The sequence below is a fragment of the Euwallacea similis genome, chromosome 28 (assembly GCF_039881205.1).
Source record: "Euwallacea similis isolate ESF13 chromosome 28, ESF131.1, whole genome shotgun sequence".
Taxonomy (NCBI): Eukaryota; Metazoa; Arthropoda; class Insecta; order Coleoptera; family Curculionidae; genus Euwallacea; species Euwallacea similis.
The window spans coordinates 1,642,727-1,666,656 of record NC_089636.1 but is presented as its reverse complement, the minus strand read 5'-3'; the positions used below and the strand labels follow the sequence as shown (position 1 = coordinate 1,666,656).

The following is a 23,930-nucleotide window of genomic DNA, read 5'->3' as shown; positions in this document are numbered from 1 at the left end:
TATGTCGTTTTAAAACAAAAAAGAATTCTACTACTTTGTAGAATCTGACCCTATAGATGGAGAACGAATAACATCTCTTTAAGGCAAGTGTAGCTGAAACCCTCTATTTTATACTCTCTAGCACCCAATAATAATTTGTAGCGTTGGTCGGGGACACCTTGTAGAAAAAAGCAATAGCAACTCCGATATGCTAAATAGGACATGCTGTACATTATTTGATTTTTAGATTCGCTATTTCCTTCTGAACGTTTTCACTTAATAATTTCTAGCTGTAGCGGTTTTCGAATATAAAAAAAACCTTTTTTTTTTGGCCAAAACGAGGCCTTGATAAAACTTCTGATGCAATGCGATTTAAATTCGTAAAAAGCGGAAGTTCTGGAAATTGTTTGTCTATGAATTTGTCCCATGCATAAAAAGTGGATCTACCTTGTACAGCGGGGCTAAAAATTAACGTTTTTTTTGTTAGACACTAAATCTGCCTAAAGCGCGTTTTTTAAAGTAGAATCTTCTGTAGATTAGTATATGCGCTGAAAGGCAATTAAACTTCCCTTAAAACGATTTATCACCTTGCTATACTTTAATCGACATATTTCGCTAATAATTGCTGTTTGTTTACTGTCCCTAAATGTTGGATTAATTTGGCATTTTTGCCAAAGGTGGCTTTGGAACGCCATGATGGCTGAAAACAATTGCACGTTTATATGGCTTCAAAGCGGATGTGACGTATCAAACATCTCTGGACCGAGCTAAAAATGATCGGCGAGCCGCAACTTCCGAATTGAGCGTGAAAACTGCACTGGCTTGAATCAGGTCAGTGGCGTAGATAACAAATAAAATTTTTTGATGGTGCAACATTGTTATGTAACAACCTGCTTTGTTTTCCATTTTTTCTGTTTGGGAATAAGGCCTCGCACACGAGCAGGGGTTGAATTTTGCGACGTATTTAAATTGCCTATAAGGAAAGTGCCTGAACAAAGTCATGGCTTCATCCTTCGATTATCCATCATCAACTGTGTCTAAATTTAACCGTTCTCGGATCTGTTATGGCTTGGTACAGCTCCAGAAACGGACGCCGTGTAAAGCATCCATACATCAATTGTACTTATGCTGAGCCTAAAGCAACCATAAACCAAGAATACTGAAGGAACATGAGGATATCATTATTCAACAAACTAAGTACCGAGATAAAAGCAATAAGAGGCGAAAACTCTTCGAGAGGAAGTCGAGGAACTCTCTAATTGCCTTGGAGCCTTGCAGCTTGGCCGATTATATCAATAAAATCACAATTAATTGGCGTTTAGAATTTTCTAGTGATACTAAATGCAAATGTGAGGTACAAGCACATTCTTCAGGTTGCCTTTTTCTGTGCACCCTTCAAAGTTTCCAATTATGTCACCACCAATTCTTTTGCTGCAATTTCTCTCGCAGCAAGAATTCCATGGCCAATTTTACGGATCGCAATGATTGTCTTTTCCTTGTTTTTTCGCAATATCGTAGAACGGTGTAACCAACAGTGCAAACAATCCTGTGAAATATTGAACCTCTAATTATAGATGGCTTCAGGTTATTTTACAGTCTTTTTTGCAATATCGTAAAACACCATAGCCAATGGTGCAAAGAGACTGGTGAAACTTTAACTTCGTTCTTCCGATGAATGACTTTTTCATGTTTAACTTATTACCACGTTACCACAATTTACAATACAGCAAGAAAATGCATCACTGGACTTACATTTTGCGAGTGTTTTTTGCTTCGTATTTGCCAGCTTTGTAAATCGCCTGGTGAAATTTTGATTTCGCAGTTTTGGATTGCTTTTTTATTTCCAATTTGATGCCAGTAATGTTTTCTGGATCAATATGGTTACCGTGATATTTGGACAATTTGCAACCGAGCTCTCTGTCCTTTCTGAAATATGCATATTAAAGAACTAGCGTTACAAAAAGTCCATTAAAATTTTGAATTTCTATGGATCTGAATTTGTTTTGCAGTTGTAGTTTAGGGTGCTTTATAGGTTGCATTTTTTCCTACAAATTGCAAGAATTTTAATTGTACGCATGCCATTGGACGCAAATCGAAACAATCTTATCTTGCACTTGTAAGTTGCAGTGTTGGATTTGCAATTTACTGCAACACATGCAACTTTTGATTTTTCCGGTGTGACTTTTTTCTATAACTTTATTACTCAATTTTGTCACTTATCTGTGTCAGTTCCTGTTGTTGTTTGTTTTATGGCATTTAACTACAAAAAACTTATTTCTCAGAACAAACACTCAAGGAAAACCTTCTTCCTTCCTCCCAAAACTACAAATTCAAACCTACTTACCACGTTGGATACAGTATTTTATTGCCGAAATAAAGGAAAGAATAATCGCCCACTGTAAAATCAGCCCTATAATTCCCTGCTGCAAGAAAAGTTGCAGCAATAAATTGCACGTGAAAAGATTTCAAACTTTAAATTTGGCAATTTTTTCATGTGCAATTCACTACTGCAACAATTCTTACAGCAAGAAATTGCATGGCATATTACAGAATTTCCAATGTCCTTTCGTTTATTTTTGCACGAATTGTGATTTGATGTGTCTTTTTACCTCGTAGTTCTGAATGGCTTTTCACCTGCAACTTTGCTCGAAAATGCATCATTGCAACATCGTTATTAAATGCTCCGACCAAATGTTGCAATAGGTCCTGCGAAATTTTAGATTCATTTTTTTAGATGGAGCTCTATAGTTTACAATTCTCTCACTTGCAATTTATTATTGCAACATTGCAATATTGAAGTTTAAGGGGAAATCGCTGCAGGATGATACAACCTTTAATGTTACTAAAAAGTCACCGAAGTTCGCAGTAATTGTAATAAATTATGAATGCGGAACTGCAAGTGCAAGAAAAGGTGTAGGAACGATGGCATCATTAGTTGATTTCTCATCTTGCAACTAAAACTCCATCAAACAAAAAAATTTTTTCTTGACATACAAAAATATTAACAGAACAGGCCTGAAAATCTCGATACGGACGTTTGCTATTCTCTAAATATTTCTGGATTGTTCCTACACCTATTTATTAGGGATGACTTTTTGAAATTTCCTCTCTGTTCATGTAAGTTCCATGGCACAAAGACACAAACACACAAACGTTATCTACAAATGATCCATCCCTGTTAGAATTTCAATATTCTCTATTTTTCACCCAGTATCGACCCTTTTAATCAAATCCGACATTAATATATTAATGAGATAAATCTGTATTTAGATGCATTTCGTTGAATAATCCAACTGCAGCTCTAGTGCTGTTATTAATGTAGTTGAATAGATTTATTTTCAGGGAGAAATAGCTTAATTTTGGAATTTCTAGCGTTTACGCAGAAGTAAGTGCAAAAGCGTCTTTTCCTACAAGCGCATGGTAAATTGGTTTTACCGCAAGCATTTGTGAGCTGAAAGTAGCACATTTTTGGGCGCTGAAAGAAGCACTTTCATTTTGAGTTTTAGCCGCACCTAAATCCAAGGAACATGTCTCGGCCTCGAAACTTCTTGTGCGGTAAAATAGTTTATTGACTATCTAATTGAACTTACAAAAGACAATCATCAATTTACCACACGTTCTCTCATACCAAAAAATATTGTGCTTAACACGTGTAAAGGTCTCTGGACTATTGACCGTACTGGGCTTCGCGTTCGTTTAGTGGACTGCAATCAGCGTGTGATAATGTATTACTTTTCGTACTTGTTAAGTAAATAACTTTTACCATACGAGATTGGGCAATTGCAATCAGAGGGTGGTAAGATTTTAATCACTTTCGGTACTGGTTTTGTAAGGTTTTACAGGTGCCACACCGTTGAGGAGTTACAGATCCTTAAGGTCGTAAAAAGTTTAGACATTATTGACCTAAAAGTTGTAAGAGCTAGAACATGCTTCACAGAAAATATCTAGAAACACCCACACAACCGGTCGACTACAGGTTATATTGTCTTCTTTTTAAAAATGAAAAAAATTTAATTTCCAATTTCAATTCCAAAATTTACAACTTCCGTTTGAAACAACATAAAAATTTGAACTGTCGCTTGAATTTCGTTAGAAATTTATAGCTTTCTATAGCTATAACTTTCATACGTGGCATATTAAAAAAGCAATGGGAAGAATAATCGGTAACGCAACTACAAAGGCATTCTTCGGCTTATTATGAGTATCGAACCGATATCAAATTCAGTATTTTGCTAACTTAGTAAGGTTACTGGCCTCAGCGACGTCAAGCTTCTGTTCCATAGTTCATTTCATATTCAGTTTCCACGTCATGATGTCATGCTACTGTGTTAATGGGTTGTGGCGCCAATGAAGAGAAGATTTGTAAAATTAATAATATAAATAAATTAATAAAGGTTAACTTGACAAGTACCAAAAAGCAAAATCTGGAAAACGTCTTCTTTGAACCCTTCATCGGAAAATCACAAATACTTACAAAGGTGTCACTGAAATCAATAAGTGAGGTTTCTACGTTAAAAAGCATAAGAGGTCGAAGTTGCAACGCTTGAATTTTTATCATAATATTATAATTAAATTGTCGTTAAACGTTGTGAATCCAGAGTTTAGAAAGATACATTTTCGAACGTAGCTGTACGACAAATTTACATTGTCATTTACATTGTGTAAATCATAAACTCGATACGAGTTTACCGCCAAACTCGGTTTATTCTCAAAAATTGCATTACAAATTTGATAAATTAACCGAGTTTACAGGTAAGCCCGTGCCAAGCTCATTGGTGCACGAGCCCATTAAACTATTAAAATATTTTTTAGTTGAAGGCGTTTTGAAAATTTGCCCATAAAATAATAATATAAATTAGTGGGAAATTAAAGCAACAGAAATTAGAGAATTTATTCAGACACAAACTTTATATAAATCGAAAAATCTTCAAGAACACGCTTTTGAGACCTTTATTAACCTGAGCTTTCCACTGATTTTGTTCTTTACCGTAATCCTGAAAGTGGAGTCTAGATGCTCTGGCTCTTGATCCTAAGTCCTATATTAAATATTGCTTTTTCTAGTTGCATCCGTTTCTTTTAGGTACAGCAACACCAGTAATTTGCTTCTAGACATCCTCCTTGAGCTTAAAATCGACTTCTTCATTACATTCATTTAAATTCTTTCCATCATGTTTATTTCTAATGTCAATATTAATTAAGATTGCCTTTTAAACGATCTAATTTTCAGCATAGTTCGGTAAAGAGAGGAATGAAAACTGATTGGAAATTCAACAACCGATTCACCTTTTGATTGAAATTCCGGCAAGTAAAGAAATTTCAATGAAGCTTGCGCCGCGAGAATTCTCAATATTCGGTTACTAAATAGGGAAAAATTCTCTTTCAGTTTATATTAAATTTCCGTAAATGTGGGAATTAGGTTGCACGTAATGTGCGATCCCAAAACAATATCTTGGTCGTTACTAATAACTTATAAATCGCGTATTTTGCACGAGGGTGGATTTTTTCCTTCAGATCCTTTTACATTGTAAAATAACGCTATGGCGTTAGGATTCATGTAGTTGTATAAATTCTATCCCATTCCGGACGCAATAATTAGGTATTTAATTTTGCCGTGATTAAACGCGTTAATAAAGGGATAATAAATCATTGACAGCCAATTTACTGGTATTGGTTACTCCATTGGAGCATTTAATTAAAATTTAATTATACACATATTTTGGCGTTATAGACTAAAATATGCGGCTCTGATAGATCTCTCATAAACAGCAAAAAAGTATATATACTTGGAATTTAATCACACATAAATAATGCACCATTGGGGACCGTAATCATCGCTCCATTTAGTTTTATCTAATCCGTCAAGACTGAATTGTGAAGGATTGTGAGTAAGTAATAAATTTCCACAATGTTGGCTGCATTATTCAGTTGAAACTTGCATGAGTAAATTCTCTCCAGTGGTTCTCAATTTGAATATCTACTCACAGTACCATGCTCGGTAAAAGTAAGATTGCTAAATCCCATTTTTCTTAAATTAGAGAAAAAAATGGTTTTGAGCGAGGGCATCTTGGCATTGTTGTCACCAAATTAAGGCGAAATTTATTCTTCCACTTTCAAGCGGCTTAGATAAATTAATCTCTGTTGTTAGAGATTTTATTTTTGCAATTATTTGGAAGATAAATTGTGGAAACAGAACCGAAAAGTGTTTACGTACGCTTTAAGGAAAAAGAAATGTAATTCAATTAAATCCATAGGAAGACATGATACTGGAGTTAGAAGGGATTGGTCAAGTTTGCTGGTTTATTCTTGGTGAAAGCGAATAATAGAAAAATAACAATACGGGCAACAGGGAGGAAATATCAAGGAATGCCCATTTTTCAATTGAGAGTAAATTTTAGTAATTCTGCAAGCAATGAAAAATCGCACTAGAAAAATACCTCTTTGAAATAAATTTTTTCCAGTGTTTAAGCTGAACTTTTATGTTTTAATTGGCCTAATTAACCTCTTTTAATTATTTACAGAATATTAATGTTAAATCCTCAATGAATGGGTTTTAAAAATGTATACTATTAATGTGGTAGACTACAAATTCCATTGTTGAAAATTATTACTGCCCGGTGGAAAATTGCTGTTATGTAGCAAAACATGCGCATATACAGCAATAACAGTAATACCTGCCTGTTTTCTTTCTGAAATTAATAATGGTCTGTGGTCAGGGAGGGATTACGGATTTCTCCTGACCACTGGAGGAATTCTGGATTCTGGAAAAGTTTAAGGGAATTTAACAGCTGATTCGAACTTCTGTAATTTTCAGAACTCAAAATATTATCGTTACCGACTGAAAAATGGTATCGAAAAACCCTCGATTTCTATATACTTTCATTTCCCATCCAAGCAACGGTAAGGAAATAAGCCTATTTCCCACGACTTCGTATCGGCGTCCATGGCAACGAGACTAAGTAACCAAACATCAAAAGCTTTAAGGCAATAAATTCCCGTTATTTTGTACAAATTGTGGCAACAGAGATTTGGACTCATGTGATCTTGTGGCTCTCTTGTGGCTTGATGGCAAACGTCATATTTGTTAAATGGCGTTTAGTACTCGTTGCTCGTGTTGCGCATATCTGAAGAGGGTATAAGCAGGTGCGAAGGAAGTGCCTAGAAAGGATGGAAAGAAAAAAGAGGCAATCACAATAACACTTGAACTTGAATGCTCTATTAGTTTTACGGATTTGCCATTAACATTCCCCATGGCGAAACTGCTGTGGATATTTTGAACTCATCCCCGAAATTAGGGGGGTGCGTTCACAATAGGCTGCACTAATGCTTGTTTGTGGTCCCCTCTTTTTTTATCTTTTATCTTTTCAACTCTACCCCCGCATGTGCGTATGTTTTTGGATATGCGCAACATTACGTGTGGGTATCTTATATTATACGCGTACATGCCTGATGAAGTCAAAAAGTAGAAACACGCGTTTACTCAGCATTGTCTCTCCATTTCTGCATGAATGCTCTATTACTTTTGCGAATTTGCCTTTTCCTACATTTATGTTTATCCGTATTGAACTTTTCCGTTAGTGCACTATAATTCAATTTTCTCGGGAATTTTCCAAGGAACACCGTGACAACTTATTTTGTGTCAATCGTTTGTGCCAAACAAAATCCCAATAAATCTCTTTTTGCCGGTCAATAGTTTAGTCGGAATCATGCATCATCGTCACCTGCGTGCGTACATTTGAAATTCGTCTATGTGCGCACTCATGCATGTTTCCATGTCTACTAAGCAACCGACTGTCGGCCGACGAAAAGTTGCTAGTCTGAGAGGACCTTAAGTGGATCTGTCGGATTTCCGGGCACACCGCCTCTAAATTTGGTGAAAAGGGATTGTAATTCCGATATTTTCGAAAATAACTTTGTGTGCTGCTTAGATACGCAACCAGCTAGGAAATCCAGAATTTTTCGTTCAAGTTCTAATTAGTTATCACGGTCAAACCCAGCTAAAAAAATTAGCTGTAAGTTCGCGATTTTGAAAAATAATTATGTGGTTATTCACAAAATCGCATCTGTTTATCTTGCATTCTTTACACCTTAAGATTTTTAGGCAGGTAAAAAAAAAGTTAGGAAAGGCTTCATTTTCGTAACGAGTGGACTGGTGATGTGAGATTTTGGCAAAAGAGCCTTCGACTGGCCTCTATAGGCCAATAAATATAATAAAATCATGAATACCAGTGTAGTATAACTATTGAGCGGAGAAGTACCTGCTTCCTCACTACTGCCTGCCTCTCAGTTTCCTGTCTAATTTGCATTCGCAAATCGGATAGCAGCTAACAACGCTTATTAATCATACTTGTCCGTATTGGCACTAACAAAGTTACCCTAAACCCCGAACTTATACATAATTGAATAATAAACACCGCAAAGGCCCTCAGCTTTATCCCTAATTTTATATCTCGCCATACCTGCTATAAAATTACAGATCGCACCTGGCCTTTGTTGTAGTTAGAACTCTTGAACAAGGTTGCGTAAATCTTTGGAATATGGGCCATTAGCTCCCTGCACTGGTTTCTGTTAAGAAAACTCCAATTTGCATTTCCCGAAAAGCAGTTTGGCCGGTTAATCAGAAGTTAATCTGAGAAAAAATTAATGGAAGAGTTATTTCCATGGGCCACATGATTAATTAACACCTAGAGTTCTCCATTATAGCAAAATGGGACAACATCAACGATATTGATTGAATCGCAAAGTAGTTTCAGAAATTCCAATTTCTCCATTGCTTTTCTAATTCGGTTTGCATGATAATTGGCATTAGCGTGAATAATAACATCAGCAAGAAGTTGATGGTGCTTGTCGACACCATTTGCCCGATGTATACTTAAATCGGCATCGATAGCTTTGATGGGATTCTAAAACGAACATGTTTATTCATTTCCAGAGTTGCCTGTGAGGCAGATAATGGGAAATATCCCAATATTGTAATATTTATTAAAAAAGTTAATTAACCAACCTGGCTGAGCTGTACGAAACAATAAAAGCTTTTTCTATTCAATAGGAAAATGGAAATAACAAAGAGTATGGGTATTTGTTTAGTTAAACATGACTTATTAGTGATATGTTTGTTATTTTTGAATTCGAATGTAATCATGCATGTACGGAAGCAAACAGAATTTAATCATTTCCAGTGCCTTTAGGCTATTTGACAAAAATGTTATTGCGGCTGAAAAAGCCACATTTATTTAAATCTGCCTCGAAGGGAAATAATTACGTTTTGTTCCTGATTTAAACAATAAAGATGTGGTTTGGAGGTTCGAAATACCTTTTAAACACCATAGTTGTTAGAGAGCCTACGAAATTCTATAGACCACCCAGTAGCCATATCGCATTACTTAACACATCTGGTTTTATCACTGTGGCCATTCTTGTATATGCTCCAATATATTCTCCATTGTTAGGCCATCATTTCAGTTACAATAGCACAGGATCGTTTTCATCCCCCTTATCAAGAGAGTGAAGTTGCCGGCCTGATAATAGGCGGAACACGACAACGATAAAAAGAGCTTCAATTTTATGCTCGACAATAAAAAGGGATAACTGATAAGTGCTACAGAATAACATCTGAATAATCTTGTTTCGCCTCTGAGATGCTCTTTGATGTCGGAAATAACGATATGTATATTCAAATGTACTTTGGCATTGTAGCTGAGAATTGCTTACTTATATGGAGCATTCTTAGCTTTAAATAAATTTACATGAGCTGTTTATGGATGAGAATCTAAAAAGGTTAAATAAGTATTTGCCTTTGTTGTGTGCATTTACTAGCTCTTCCATGGCGGAATATTTCTTGCCATCAGTTAAATAGCTATTTTCTTAGGGAGTCTAGCTAAAATTTTACGCCCGCAGCGGAAAGTCGCACAGATTGGGCAATATCACGTGAACACCAAACGTGATGATTTCACCATCACGTTATTTTGTACATATTTTTCCTACAAATTTCTTGCAAAAACGCTGTCAAATTAAAATAAATAAATAAGTTTCTCCGCCTTTTTTGTAACTTTACGCTTCAGCACGCAAAAATGACATTTTACGTCCGCGAATCATTTAAAAATAGATTTATTAGGGTTTTTTGTGAAGTTCACGTCATAAGGCATAAAAGTGCCATTTTGTCCCTGCAAGTGGTTAGATATTTTTTTAAGGCTGGACGTGGAAAACCACAAACCCCGTAGCTCGTAGAAACCCAGTGCCACCATAAATTTAGGGGAAAATGAACAGGTGACGCCTTTAGCTTTAGGAACTCCAATTTTTAAGCAAAAAGCAACTTGTTTTACATTTAAAAAAATGGATCATGCCCCCTGTGATCATCAATATTTTAAAGAAAAATCAACTTAATAATTAAAATTTATCGGCTTTTAATTTTCTGAAGAACTGTCATTTACAGTTTTATTCTTAGTTTTGGTTGCCATCAAAATAAGCTAGTCAAACACAGATGTATTGCCCCATCAGACAGTTAGTAACAGTGGCGCCATCTGTGTGTGTTACCGATCAGCGACTGCGTTTAATATAAACCGTGCTAATAAATCAAATTTAAGAATGATTTACCTCAAAATAATAAAACTGTGGAAGTCATAGGAAAAAACATACCACTTCAAAAGTAGTATGGATAGACATGCCTAGTCTGTTGCATAATAATATAGGTGGCCCATCCTATGGGATCTCCCATATTATTCTTTCTACTCTTAATTAGGTAAAAAAAATTAATTTAGAATTCTATTTCATAACTTGTTTTTCTTTTTTTGTCTGCACTTTTGTACTAATAATTTTCTTTCTTTTTTCTAGAAAGTCCAAGTTTTGCTGCCCCAATAACAAACGTTACTGCTGCAGTAGGTAGGGAAGCAATTCTAACCTGCCTGGTCAACGATTTGGGGAACTTTAAGGTAATCAGAAAATACCAAATGGGTTTGATAGGGTTAATACATAGCTCTATGCCATGCTCTTGCCCTATAAAAATAAATATCTAGAAATCAACGGCCCATTTTGTAAACACATCAAACATCAAGTGGACCTTCAGGAAATATATATAAGCCTAAATTACAATAATTCTCTGCTGCTTTCCTTAATAGCGGGTGATAGTAATCGCTAGTATCATTAAACCCGGCAGGGCCGTAACCAAGTTTTTGCCCTTCATAGTACAAAAACCAACCCTAATTGAGAAAATATCGGTTTATTCGTGGGTGTAAAGGACCCCACTAATAGGCAACTATAAATAATAACAAAAACCCTTAAAAATGTCACAAGCTTTTTTAAGAAACTTATAATGCCGACATGCCAACCCTGCTTGCCCAAGCTTAATTGATAAAAATGCAAATGCATTAAATAGTGTGTTTTTAGGTGGCCTGGTTACAAGTGGACACGCAAACGATACTGACCATACAGAATCACGTCATTACGAAAAACCACCGAATAGGAATAACGCACAGCGAACATAAAACGTGGTTCTTGCACATAAGGGAAGTCAAGGCTGCAGATAAGGGATGGTACATGTGTCAAATCAACACCGACCCCATGAAGAGTCAAGTGGGATTCCTAGACGTCGTCAGTAAGTTTGCTCTAATAGAGCTAATAATAAGTTGAAAAGGTGCAACTTCCTTAGACCCCAAGACCTTAAGATGGTCTTGACTAGGGCACTTATCTAAACCCCGAAGATCTAGTTTAGATATCAGGAATATTTCCTAAGTTTCTGGATTGTAATTAAGATTAATCCTACTTTAAGGGATGTTTGATGTTCACGCTTCAAATCTCCAGTAAACTTCGATAACTATGCGACATTTCAATGAAAACACGTTGTCCTAGTGAACTTGAATCACTGAAATCTTCATAAGGTTTATTGCCCACTTATGTTTTTCTTGGATTTCGCTTGGCGCCCCAAAAGCCACGCAAGGCACTTAAACAGGGGTGAATAATTGAACAATTGAGTTTGGAAAGCTATTGAACGAATCGGTTATTGAACGTCAGTGCATGCGAAAAGCTCTCCTTTGCATAATGAACGTATTGTGCGATAATTGTCGTTGATTGTTTGTTGCAATTTGAAGCGGTTTGAATTAAATCTAATCGGGCGGCTGTATTATCAACACCATACTAAGTTCGACACTAATTATCCCTAACAACAATGATGCGTGAAAATCAATACTTTAATACCTGGATTGTAACGGGGCTGTGCAAGAATTTAGATGGAGGAGACTGTTTATTTGAGGGGGATATTGTCTTCAATCAGGATCTGGAATCTGCGATGTAGATACTCGCAGGAATAAGCGCAAGTAGGTTCGAATTTCTTTTGAAAATTTTTAAATGAAATTCCTACTTCTGCGTCAGAGTAGGATTCTGCAGGTTATATTTTAACGGAGAATCCAGACTTTACTTGATAATATAGTTTAGACGTTCTTTGGAGCTACCAGATACTCAAATATTTAACATATGAAATATCTCTCTTTAGCGTTTACGCAAGAGAAGGTACAATGCACACGAAGTAAGTAGGTAGAATACAGAATGCCCTTAATGTTATGCTGTCTTTGACACGGTAAAAGCTACGAAGATGAAATTAGAGAAAAGCTGCCATTTTTTGAGCTCTTAATTTTCGATACACAGCGCTGCCTAATAAAACTTTACTAATTTCCAAAACTAGAAGTTCAGTCAAACTATGTTTAATATTGAACATTCCTTTCCACTTTACATATCACTTTTTCAAAATAATAGTTAACCCTTGAAATACCAGTACCACCAGACTTGTTTGAATACACATCTGCATTTTTTACTTTAAAGCGAAGCCCATTTAATTTGAAATCTAACCATGTGCACAACTATTATGATTCGTGAAGTTTCATGAGCGCAAAATCGATCCTTAGTATTTTGCATTTTTTTAGAATAACAATTTTAACACTATTTTGTTCCAATGTTCAAAAAGCGCATTTTTTATAAAGCTTTTTAAATTATCAAAAATACTGCATTAAGTGGTTCTATTACACACGCTTCAAATTTTTAAAATTAATTAATTCAAGTCGAGGGGTGCTATTTTGCTGCGAAGTCCAGGAACTAAGATCGGGTGAAGGGGTGGACGAGTTAGTGGGTCCATTTTTGCCAATCCAGTAATTTCTCTTAAAAGTAATAAAAAATTATCCACGTCAGCGGTAGCGAGCTGCCCCATCTTCTTGAAAATACGTAAAATTTTTAATCACATTAAAGCCAAGATCATCTAACAAATCTTGCAAAGCATCTGTTAAAAAATTTAGATACAACGTGCTCGTCAAGTGTTCGTTCAAAAAAGAAAAGGACCCACTTCTTTTTAATCCAGTAGCTCAAGCAATCGTTTATCTCGAACACTTCTTGGAAAACCGTTTCTCAATTGAAGTGTTCATTTTCCTGTGTCCAGCGATAATGAATGTTTCTGTTAAACTAACTTTCATGGCATAATCTACTGTTGTTAGTTCACAAAAGTTTTCAGTAAATATTAGAATCGTGCATTCTTCGTTCATGAATCCATCGACAAAACATTCTTCTTCTCGGGTAATCAATTAATCGTAAATGTTGAAGTTTTCGACAGCAGCACGTTTAAATTTATTTCGATGTAAAATCCTTCTTGTCGACATTCTGGAATCTCCTACTCTTTTTCAATTTGCCTTAAAGGAACCTTGCCAGACTTTTTCCAACACTTTCAATTCATCCGTATAACCTGAAGAATAGGCCTGATTTTTTCCATAATTTAGATAAATTGAACTGGCTATAGGTTCTTCATGTACAGGGTATATGAAGCCTTGGCATTTTATATTTAACGTATTAAGTTGATTAACTAGAAGCAGCATAATAAAAAATGCATAATACAGATTTGATTTTTTAAACAATTTATCAATTAACAATTTTCAATTATATATTTTTAAGTAAATGATGATTATCTAATTAACAGTAAGAATCGGGCATAACTTACAAAACTTAGGTTTTGCCTTGGAATTATTTTGTCTCGATATCATATATTTCGTTGGTGTATACCACACTCTTCAAACGGTCCTATAAAAAATCGAGGGGTGTCAGATCGGGTGATCGAGGAGGCCATTGCAAGAGCTCTTGCAAATAATCTTGCAGAAGAAATAATTAATCATATCCGTTTAATCGCTTTGACAGTACAAAATACCAGTGAATTGTCAGTTAATATCTCTTTTATTGTGCAGCTTTTATTATGGTCTTTTTGGTTGATGATTAATAAGAGAGCCTCCACTGTCCATTGGTTCTCTCTCTCACAGTTGGTCTCTACAACGCTGATAGAAAATTTGTCAACAAACTCATATTTTACTCCTAAACAGTGCAGTTTTCACCTGGAGAACTTTTGTTTATGCTAGTCACATTATTATGAAAATTAAGACAAAACGTGACACAAACTGGTCAGAGGCGAAATTAAATAAAGTAGCATTTCATGAGAACTAAAGCGTTGCTAAAAGCGAAATTGCTGGAGGTTTTAAGGAAGAGAAATGGCAGTTTGCGAACGTACGGAAACTCCCTTGAGAAGCATTGGTTTTGCTGACCGTCGAGGGTTTCCGCAGTTGCACTAAATATAATGAATAGGAAATAGGTTATTCTGAAATATCGTAATTGGGATTTCCGCGCAGGTTGCGGATATCTAAACTGCAAGACCTCTAATTAAGAAGTGGCCCGGCATGAATCTTCCATTAGCCAATATTACCCCTTAGCTTGAGATTTATTCAAATAAGATGATGTTGCATTTGCAGTTCCTCCTGATATCGTGGATCGGGCCACTAGCGGCGATATCGAAGTGCGAGAGGGAGACAGTGTGAATTTACGATGTGAAGCTGAGGGATTCCCCAGACCTACCATCGCTTGGAAGAGGGAGACTGGGGATTTGATCACTTTAGCCGATGGAAAGGAAGGTAAGGATTAATTTTTTTCTTCAAAGCCCCTCTCAACTTTCATCAATTTCTGTATGTTCAGGAAAGGCAATAAACAAGTAATTTTAAAGAGGACGGAATTGAAACTTGAACATCTCGTCAAGTTCAAAACTCGCGCAATTTCGTTCGTAGATAATTGGCTGTAGATCCAGGTACAAAACAGACAAGGAAAGAGTACAATAGAAAACTGTATAAAGTTAATGAAATTACGAATTACCTACAGAAAGGCTACTTTAATTGTTTAATCCTGTTTTCCGTCCGGACAACTTCTGCCGCGTGAAAAAGAGTTCGTGCCACTTCCGACTTGATTTAATTATATTGCCTCCCTTGGCAGGGATTGCGGGAGCCAGATGTTATAATTAATTTATCTTAAAAGTTGAAAAACACTTTTTCAGTAAATAATAAATAACTTGGCTCCAATTTAGATTTCTTGCTCAACGCGAAAACTGACGGGAATAGAAGGAAATAAACAGATCGCTCAGGGAGTTTTCAATTTTTACGTAAGAACATTTAACTTCCTTATACGGCTCTGTTATTTTTAACGCAATTTCCTCCTGTTCTGCGGGACGTTTAAAAAGCAAATGCACAAATTTAAATACAAGAGCGTTCAAATCGCTGAGGCAAACTCCTGACACCATCGAGGTAAATAAATATTAAAAGGTCCAATTCACAGCTTAAAAGGGCATTTCCTGTGAATTAAGCCTGGAACGGTTCGGCACGGGCTTAATTGCTAAACATCTCTTTGGGTCCAGTTTAGTGTGCGTAATACCTCATTATAATTTTGCCCGTTTCTGTTTCAGTTGCAGTTGCTGAGGGCTCATTGCTGAACTTGACACGGGTGAGCAGGCAACACATGGGACCTTATTTGTGCATCGCCTCCAACGGAGTTCCACCTTCGGTTAGCAAGCGAATTATGCTCATCACAAACTGTAAGTGCCCGTTTTGCTTTGGCGAAAGCAATTCTAGAATTTTTAACTCAGCATCAAATACTGTACGAGGATGGAGATGGTTTATTGTCTCTACATGCCCCAGACAGGCCAGGACTCCACAGCTTTCCAGGGATAAATTCATTTGCATTTAACGTCTTAATACCTCATTAGGAATGTAAAATGGAAGTTTTGGATATTTGTGTCAAGCTTAGGATGTTTCGACTTCAACGACTCCAATTTCAGGCTCGTTCCTCTCAAGACAATCTTATTTATCCGCACACCTTTTCTTCGGATTCGAGTCCACGCCAGTTTACCACAAAACTGAATGTCTGCGAATTTTAAAGATTTTTTCTTCATTTATGTCCCTGATCTGTGAAAAATAATTTACTAAAATTGCTTTATTGAAGAGTCTTTTGATCTATGACTGATCTTCACTACGACTTCAAACTGTTTTCTCTCCTTAATCTGCAGGCACAATTTTATGGGAACTGGAAAGTAACCTTGATTCACATGAAATACGATTATTTGCTGCTTCAAGGGCAGTTACCTTTCTGGATCATTTGGAATATGCAAGACAAGAACCCTCTGGATTTCCTATTTCCCTTTATTGCTGCTTCTCCCCTGCTGTTGTTTGTTAGCTGTAATATTCCTCGTGTGATGTAGAATTAGAAGTTCAACATTTAATTAGATTAATCAATCGTCGTAGTATCATCTCATCCTAATTTCCTGCTCTCGCTACGTTTTTTCTAATTTTTTTGCAATTTTGCGCTTCCATGGTTCTAAACGTATCGTTTCGTGTCAATCTTTCCCTTAAATATGTACTGTACGTCTCAGGCGAATTAAAAAAAATAATAAAAGAGAAAAAGAATTTCTCTTCTGTTTCAATAGTTTGGCCTTTATTGTTTTCTTTTCAATTTTTTTAACATTCATTCCTTCTGTTTGCAATTCTAGTTCCTCCAATGGTATGGATAAAAAACCAACTAGTGGGAGCTTACGATGGCCAAACTGTCCATCTAGAGTGCCACACCGAAGCGTTCCCGAAACCCATAAACTATTGGACTAACGAAGAGGGCGATATTCTTCCGCACAATAGTGAGTATCCAATCTCTTTCGAACCCTTTCGTTAGTTTGATTTTTTGTCAAAACACTCCCATACAACACACGAATGCATTGACCCAAATACATGTTTCCATTTCGATAATTTAATTTTCTTTTAAAGCTTGCAGGTATTGCCAGCAGTTTTCAGAAGTGTTTACTTTACTTTTCACTTTGAAAGGTTTTTACTAATTAATATTTGAAAAGGTCAGTTTATTTAACTTTCGAATTACTCCAATTAATATTTAGCTTCTTATTATTGATTTGTATTTTAGTAATGAAAATCTTAAGGGCTTTATTTTCAGGTGATAAATATGATGCCTCTCAGAAAACGCATGCTTACAAAACCCATATGAGGCTGGCCATTAATAAAGTTGCCACAAGCGATTATGGAAAGTACAAATGTGTAGCCAAAAATGCTCTGGGGGAAACTGATGGGACTATTCAGTTGTACAGTGAGTTAGTTTTGGTTAAAGTTAGTTGCATGTAACTTAGGTTTTTCTTCAGGGATAACCAGGCCAGCTCTGTTTGGAAGTGGACTATCCAATGGTGAGTCAATTTTCGCGCTAAAATAAAGGGACATTTTTTCACATCGTTTTCAGCCTTTTTGTTGGCAAACAGATAGCTTGATTTATACTTCCAGCCCTCTGTTCGTCATCCATTATTTCTCTATGTAATCATATTATTATGATCGAGTGTGCAATGCAAAACCGTTTATCACCTTTTTTAAGCTTAATTCGGTTGGAAAAAAATCATCAATCAAACTTAATAAAAAAAAGGTCCCTCAAGCGATTTATACAATCGTTCCTCGGTATCTCAATTGTTCCCTAATAATAACCCGCATAATATCAGAGAATTTATTGCACACCTTTCAGGCACAGTCCTTTTTATTAACAATATCATAAATAAAAATTTTGCTTCCAGATGTCCAGGACCAGACGGGCTCCCTCTTCCAAGACAAGGCGAAATATATGAATTCCGGCAGAAATACGATTTGGACGGATTCTTTTTTGCTGTGCCTTAGTTTACTCCTCCTGGCGCGATAAATTCGCTCTTTGGTTTTGTGATCTGTAACAAGTGTTGCTGAATGGTGGACCGGTTAATTTGGGGAATGTGTTTTAGTTCTGTGAACATTTCAAAACAACTGGCGCAGAGGATGCGAGCCAGTGTTACAGCTGTGCTTATGCGTTTGTAGCGGCGACACAGGATTTGTTCCATATTTCCCGCTTTTGGGAACTTCCGTTCCCTTTAATGTAGTTGCGGATTTTAGTTATATAAGTTCATAATATTGGTTCCATAATGGCAGTGCTGTAAAAAGACGTGACAATCATGTAGCTACAGGTTGTGTTAAACAGAAGATGAGAGTCAAACGAGACGGAATTATGTTGGCTATGCGGACATTCACAAATTATCAGTACAGTCCGAACATTAATATATATTAAAATGCCCTATGCAGCCGTACCAATGTCGCAAATTGTACTGATTCAGATACAAATTCCTCAGAAGTCGCCTGTGAATCTAATTGACATTACTACTCGAGGGAAATAACTCCTGAGTCCAATTTAAGCTTTATTTCCATTTTGATTTAAATTTAGTCGTATTGTCTGTGATAATGGCAATACGATAAGTTTATGTTAATCTGTAAATTATCATCCAGTTATGTCAAAAATTGTCAAATAGAGTATACCAAGTATGCTATTTTCCATTGTTCTCCATTTTGCTTTCCTCTTGCGTCCAAATACATCAATGCACCATATTGAATCTTAAGAAAATACTAGAGATTTGTAGTCAAAAGCCCAGGTTAACCACATTGAGGAATATTGTGTAGGAGAGAGGAAGATGGAGAATAATGAAAAAACAATCCAGCAAAGAGGAGAGTATAGCAGGCAGATTCGGGAATTAATCGTGTTCGTGAAAGAAAGAGTAATTAAGTAAACTATGAGACCTCTACATCAATATTTACTATTACCATGTTTTAGGAGTCCTTAGTAAAGGATGAATATTCTCAGGAAGTGTTAATTGAGAATAGTCAGCAATGTTACCTTTTAAATAACTTCTATTTAGGCGTTATTCTCAAACAATGTTCTAAAAAATTGAACAATCTGCCTCAAACATATAGAACATGCCTCCATCAGTTCTAGGGAATTTTCAGATATATATCTTTAGAACTAAGTTTTAGAAGAATACAGCCTGAAATTGAACACTTTAAAGAATTTTCGGTATAATCGCTTTAATTGCTTCTAAAAAACTAAGTCTGGATGAGGCTTTGAGGAAGTTCAAATTCATTTAAAACAACCCGAACTCACTTCAAATTTCCGGAACTCACTTGAATCATTCAACTAGTTTAAATATTTTAGAGCAACCACATTCTACTGGGAGAACCAAAACTGCCCTTAAACTAGAATCCATTTTTGCTCCAAATTACATGAAATTTCAGGTGTCGTTAGTTTATTTAGATGTCTCCGTAACTTATTTATTATGTTATTAATTTTTTACGTGTCCCCAGAACATTTTTCACGTGTCCATAATTTATGTAGATTATTTATCACGTGTCGCGAGTTCACGTGTATGTTCATTTCAAGGTGCCAGTACTTCATTTTTTAAGTGCCTCCAGTGTGTTTTTCACGTGCCGGTAGTTTATTTTTCATGTGCCGCAGATTATTTTTCACGTGCTCTTAGTTTACTTCTAAGTGCCCGGAGTTTATTTCTACGAGTACGTGCCCGAAGATTATTTATACGTACCCGTAGTTTATTTACCACGTGCCCGTAATTTATTTTTCACGAGCCGCCAGATTATTTTTCACATGTTCGTAGTTCATTTCTATACGCCCGCGGTTTATTTATCACGTGCCCGTATTTTATTTTTTACGAGCCCCCAGATGCTCCCGATGCGCTTACGGACTAAAACACATCGGGTTAGTAGTGGGGTTTCTTTTCTTTATCGTCTCCGGAACTGTCCTTTAGTCCTCTATATCTCCTGATTCGGTCCAGTATATTAGGTGGCGACGGAATATTGACCATTGTTCTTTAGGTTGTGTCCTTCGATGTTAATTGAAGACACAGTGCTCCACAGTGGCTCTTCGGTCTCTCCTATACGACTCGTCTATCTTCGAAAACTTCCAGGGCCGCTGAAAACTTCAGTCACATGATAATTTAAAGCTTTGTAATAGCAGTCTATTAATTTACGTAAATCCAGGATAAGTCGCTTTGTCTATTGGACTTTCCCTTCGAAATTCTTATATTTTACATATTATTTTTGATTGTTTGTTTTCGGATTTCTTGATTTTTGAAATTTGTCACGCGTTGCAGGTCGCTCACTTTCGTTTTGTCTTTCAGGAACGGTCAATAGGTTAAACACCTACAATGACCTGCACTCCATGACCTGCATCGCCTTTCGGATCATTGTCGTATATCCGTAGATGATCCTGAGGAATTCCTTCATTTGTAAGCATTATGTTACATATATTCGTATTTAAATTCTCTCGTTTCGTTCCATATTGGGATCTAATACAGGAGGGCTGATTGAACCATTTCATAAAGCGTCAGCCTCTTCTAAATAGTTGGCCCATTTAGGAACAGCATCAAACATTAGAAATATCACAATGCGTTCCTGTCTGCGACATTTTCAACGTTATGAATATGTACTACATTTCCCTCTGACTTGGAATTTTATTTGCCATGTCTTCTTCATTAAAAGCCTCGAAAACCAAACTGTGTTCGAAATGCTATAAGATATTCAGGTATAATTCCATTAATGTCTGGTTTGGAATATATTTATCTGTTGCTTACAATGAGATTAATAGAATATTCGGAATGTTACATTGCATGTACGCTCAAGTCTCCCTTGTGAATTTATTTTGTTCAGCATTGGCAGATATTGTGTTTAATGTTCTTTCCTGTTGATTTTATCAGTTAGTATATAGCTAGTTCAGTTAAGTAGTGTCTACATGTAATAACCAATACGTGTTATACGCGAAGATTCTTGGATATTCTAAGTAATATTCTAGGTACAGTCAAAAAGATTCCAAACAGTTCTCCATGGAATATTCTTTAAAATGATTCATGGTACGCTGAATAGCCCGAAAATATGTTCACAGAATATTCATGAAATATTCAATATCACCTAAATGTGTCTGGGCCACAATCAGATGTTCATATGTATATCTTGGTTATGTAGTTAATTAGGTATAATGATCTGAATAAGCTGGGATCTTCAACCTCATTCTGGGTTTTTGATGATGAGCTATTTTTCAGATCTCGGAAAACTCTTGATCTTTTAGGAGCTGATTTAGAACCTTCAATATCATCTCTTGGTTAGTTTGAACAGGTGTCTTTATTACTTACACCATGATTTTTTCTCATCTTGGGGCACTCGATGTTTTCAGGTTTTTCATGAAAGGTTTAATTTATTCTCTCATAAAAAACACCTATCGGACTGAGAAGGTCTTGTCGGGTATTTGATCGTGGCCACTTGGGAAATATATGTATTTTTTAGCTGGACGCAGTTCTCCCGGCTGGTTTATACTCCCCTTCCTTATTTTAAACCTGAAATGGACAAATGTAATCCCAACTAAACTGGAATAACTCTAACTGAATTGAGAATACCAGATTTGAATTAAACTTATTCTTAAGTTAGACTCACACAAAGTAATCCGATTTGACCTGAATAATTTTTTTCCGGAAAGTGAAATTTTCAAATGTGCTAAAAAAATGTTGACGAGCCAAATTCCGCAGCTGCTTTAATGGACGATTTTTCAATGTTTTCCTAAAACTGCACGTGAAGTAACTTACAGTCAAGAGTAACGTCAGCCAAAGTGTCCAATTGGACATTGAAGGACCAGTTCTTGAACGCAGATGCTTAACACTTCATCGACCATTTAATTAATCAAGACGTATTTTGGCCCCACACTTGATTTTCAAGTTATGAATTTTCAAATTTACTGTTTGATCGGATTTTGATGTGTAATTTCAGATCGCGATAAAATTCTTCAAATCCTACGCCTCTAAATTAAATTGAATACCTCCAGGGATCTTTGTACGTACACGTCTAACTTACAGCGAATCTGAGCAATGTCATAAGTTATTATCACATCCATTTCCCGACTTATGTACTTTCAAAACATTATTTTAGATAACTTCGATACGTAATTCCAATTCATAACCGAAATTCTCCAAATCGCAGGCCTCTGATTTAGATCGCACACCTTCAGAAACTTTTCTACATATACCACTGATTTATAGTCTGATATGAGCAAAGTTGCAATATGGTAGCACATTACCTTTCCGAGTAATGAATTTTCAAATTCTAGGTTTGCTACATAAAGTGCCCAGTTGGGACGCCAATGTTTTAAATTATACCCTTGGAATTTTGCGAGTAAGTGCATCATAATTTCAGTAATTCGTTCAGCACAAACTCTACTCAATTTTTTCACCTGGGAATAAAAGAATTTTCCTCTCTCTCCCTCCTGAGTTTCAGGATATGTGAGGCGTATCCTAGAGCCTGGCAATCTACCAAAAAAAAATTCAATTTGCTATGAGATTGAGAGTACCATCCCTCCCTTGTTAGCTATTTAGCTAAATTGTTAAATTATGTAGATGATTATATCTCTCCACTTTACTGGTTAAAAATACCATTTTTCTCTTTGTTGAGAGCTCAGTAAAGCTCAGTCATAGCTCGTAGGTATTTATGACTTAAGTTTCATTGGTTTCTATCAAATCTTCTTAGTCTCGTTTGACGCTATTGTTTAAACCGGCACACACAACTGTATGTAAAATAATTGAGGATATTGATTAAATATAATGTGGTATGTTATGGGCAATTTACTAACTCGACAAATTCGAGTTTTCATCAGAGTAAAAATCGCCATTTGTATAGCTATGTGGCTATCAAGCGCCAATGTAGGGATGTATATTTTAACTATTAATTATAAAATGTACATAAAACGAATGCTAAAAACAGGAATTTGCAATATCTACCTACATGATAATATTGCCGATATTCCTTATTGTAATATGTGATTCATAACTAAAAATATCAGATCAGATCTGACGTTTGTTGTGTTAATATTTTATACTAAAATTCTGAATTCCTTGCTTATCAGGACATTACGCCGCATAGGGATAGTTCTGGTGTAAATATATCTAATTTTAAGGAAATAGCATAATAGTCATTCTACATAGATCATTATGACTGACCTTCCATGTTCATTGTAAAAATCATGACCAATTGGACACAGTGTTGTGATTACATTCCTATTATTATTTGTAAATATAAAGAATTCAGGAAAACTTAGTGTTTCTTCTTAAAAACTTTCGAAGAAAAAAATATTAGATTGATGAGGGTCGAGAGTATCCCAACAACGCGGAAACTCTCAGTCACCATTCTGTCCTGAAAGATTGCTTTGAGCCATTCGATCTAGAAACAGTTTCGTGTCCAATGCAGGTAATGAAATTAGTATACTTATCTTAAACCTTGAAGTAATTCACTTTTCCATTGATTTTTCCACTCACCTGCATCGTGTGCAATACCACGTTAATTTTCCCTGTGGCACGTTACGACATTTGCCTTTATTGGCCAATAATATTCCTGGTTTATCGACAACTGTGCCAATTTACCCTTAAAATATTCCGCATGGCGCTCTTCGGGTCTTAGTTGACCGAGTTAGTGTTAGTTTCCGGAACACTGACTAAACTCTCAAAGTATGTTCGACGACTTTCTTTCAGTCACGTTGCGAATTCAAATTATGTATTTTGCTTTCGAATACGTAGTTAGACACAGTTGCATGTCCACCCGGAATGTAGCTGGTCTAAATTTTGTCTTTCTGTGTTAATTTCCGCCACTTCGTATAAAATGATTGTAAAAAGTCGAACATTGCTATTGGAATTCCAAACACTTCGAAATTTTATTAATTTTAGATTAAATTTCACTGCGACAAGCTGCAAAGCACGGACGTTAAGGTTCTAGAGGACGATTACATTGACACTAAGT

General features: G+C 36.0%; 1 protein-coding gene across 1 annotated transcript in view; it reads left to right on the top strand.

The window, feature by feature from the left end:
- Positions 1-18,663, top strand: part of LOC136417448 (lachesin-like) — a 52,129-nt gene extending 33,466 nt beyond the window's left edge. The window contains exons 2-9 of the mRNA XM_066403142.1: positions 10,807-10,904; positions 11,359-11,566; positions 14,742-14,900; positions 15,719-15,847; positions 16,799-16,939; positions 17,248-17,397; positions 17,450-17,491; positions 17,867-18,663. Coding sequence (XP_066259239.1) covers positions 10,807-10,904; positions 11,359-11,566; positions 14,742-14,900; positions 15,719-15,847; positions 16,799-16,939; positions 17,248-17,397; positions 17,450-17,491; positions 17,867-17,988 — 1,049 coding nt within the window. The 3' untranslated portion in view covers positions 17,989-18,663. The remainder of the gene's footprint in view (positions 1-10,806; positions 10,905-11,358; positions 11,567-14,741; positions 14,901-15,718; positions 15,848-16,798; positions 16,940-17,247; positions 17,398-17,449; positions 17,492-17,866) is intronic.
- Positions 18,664-23,930: the final 5,267 nt, after the last annotated feature.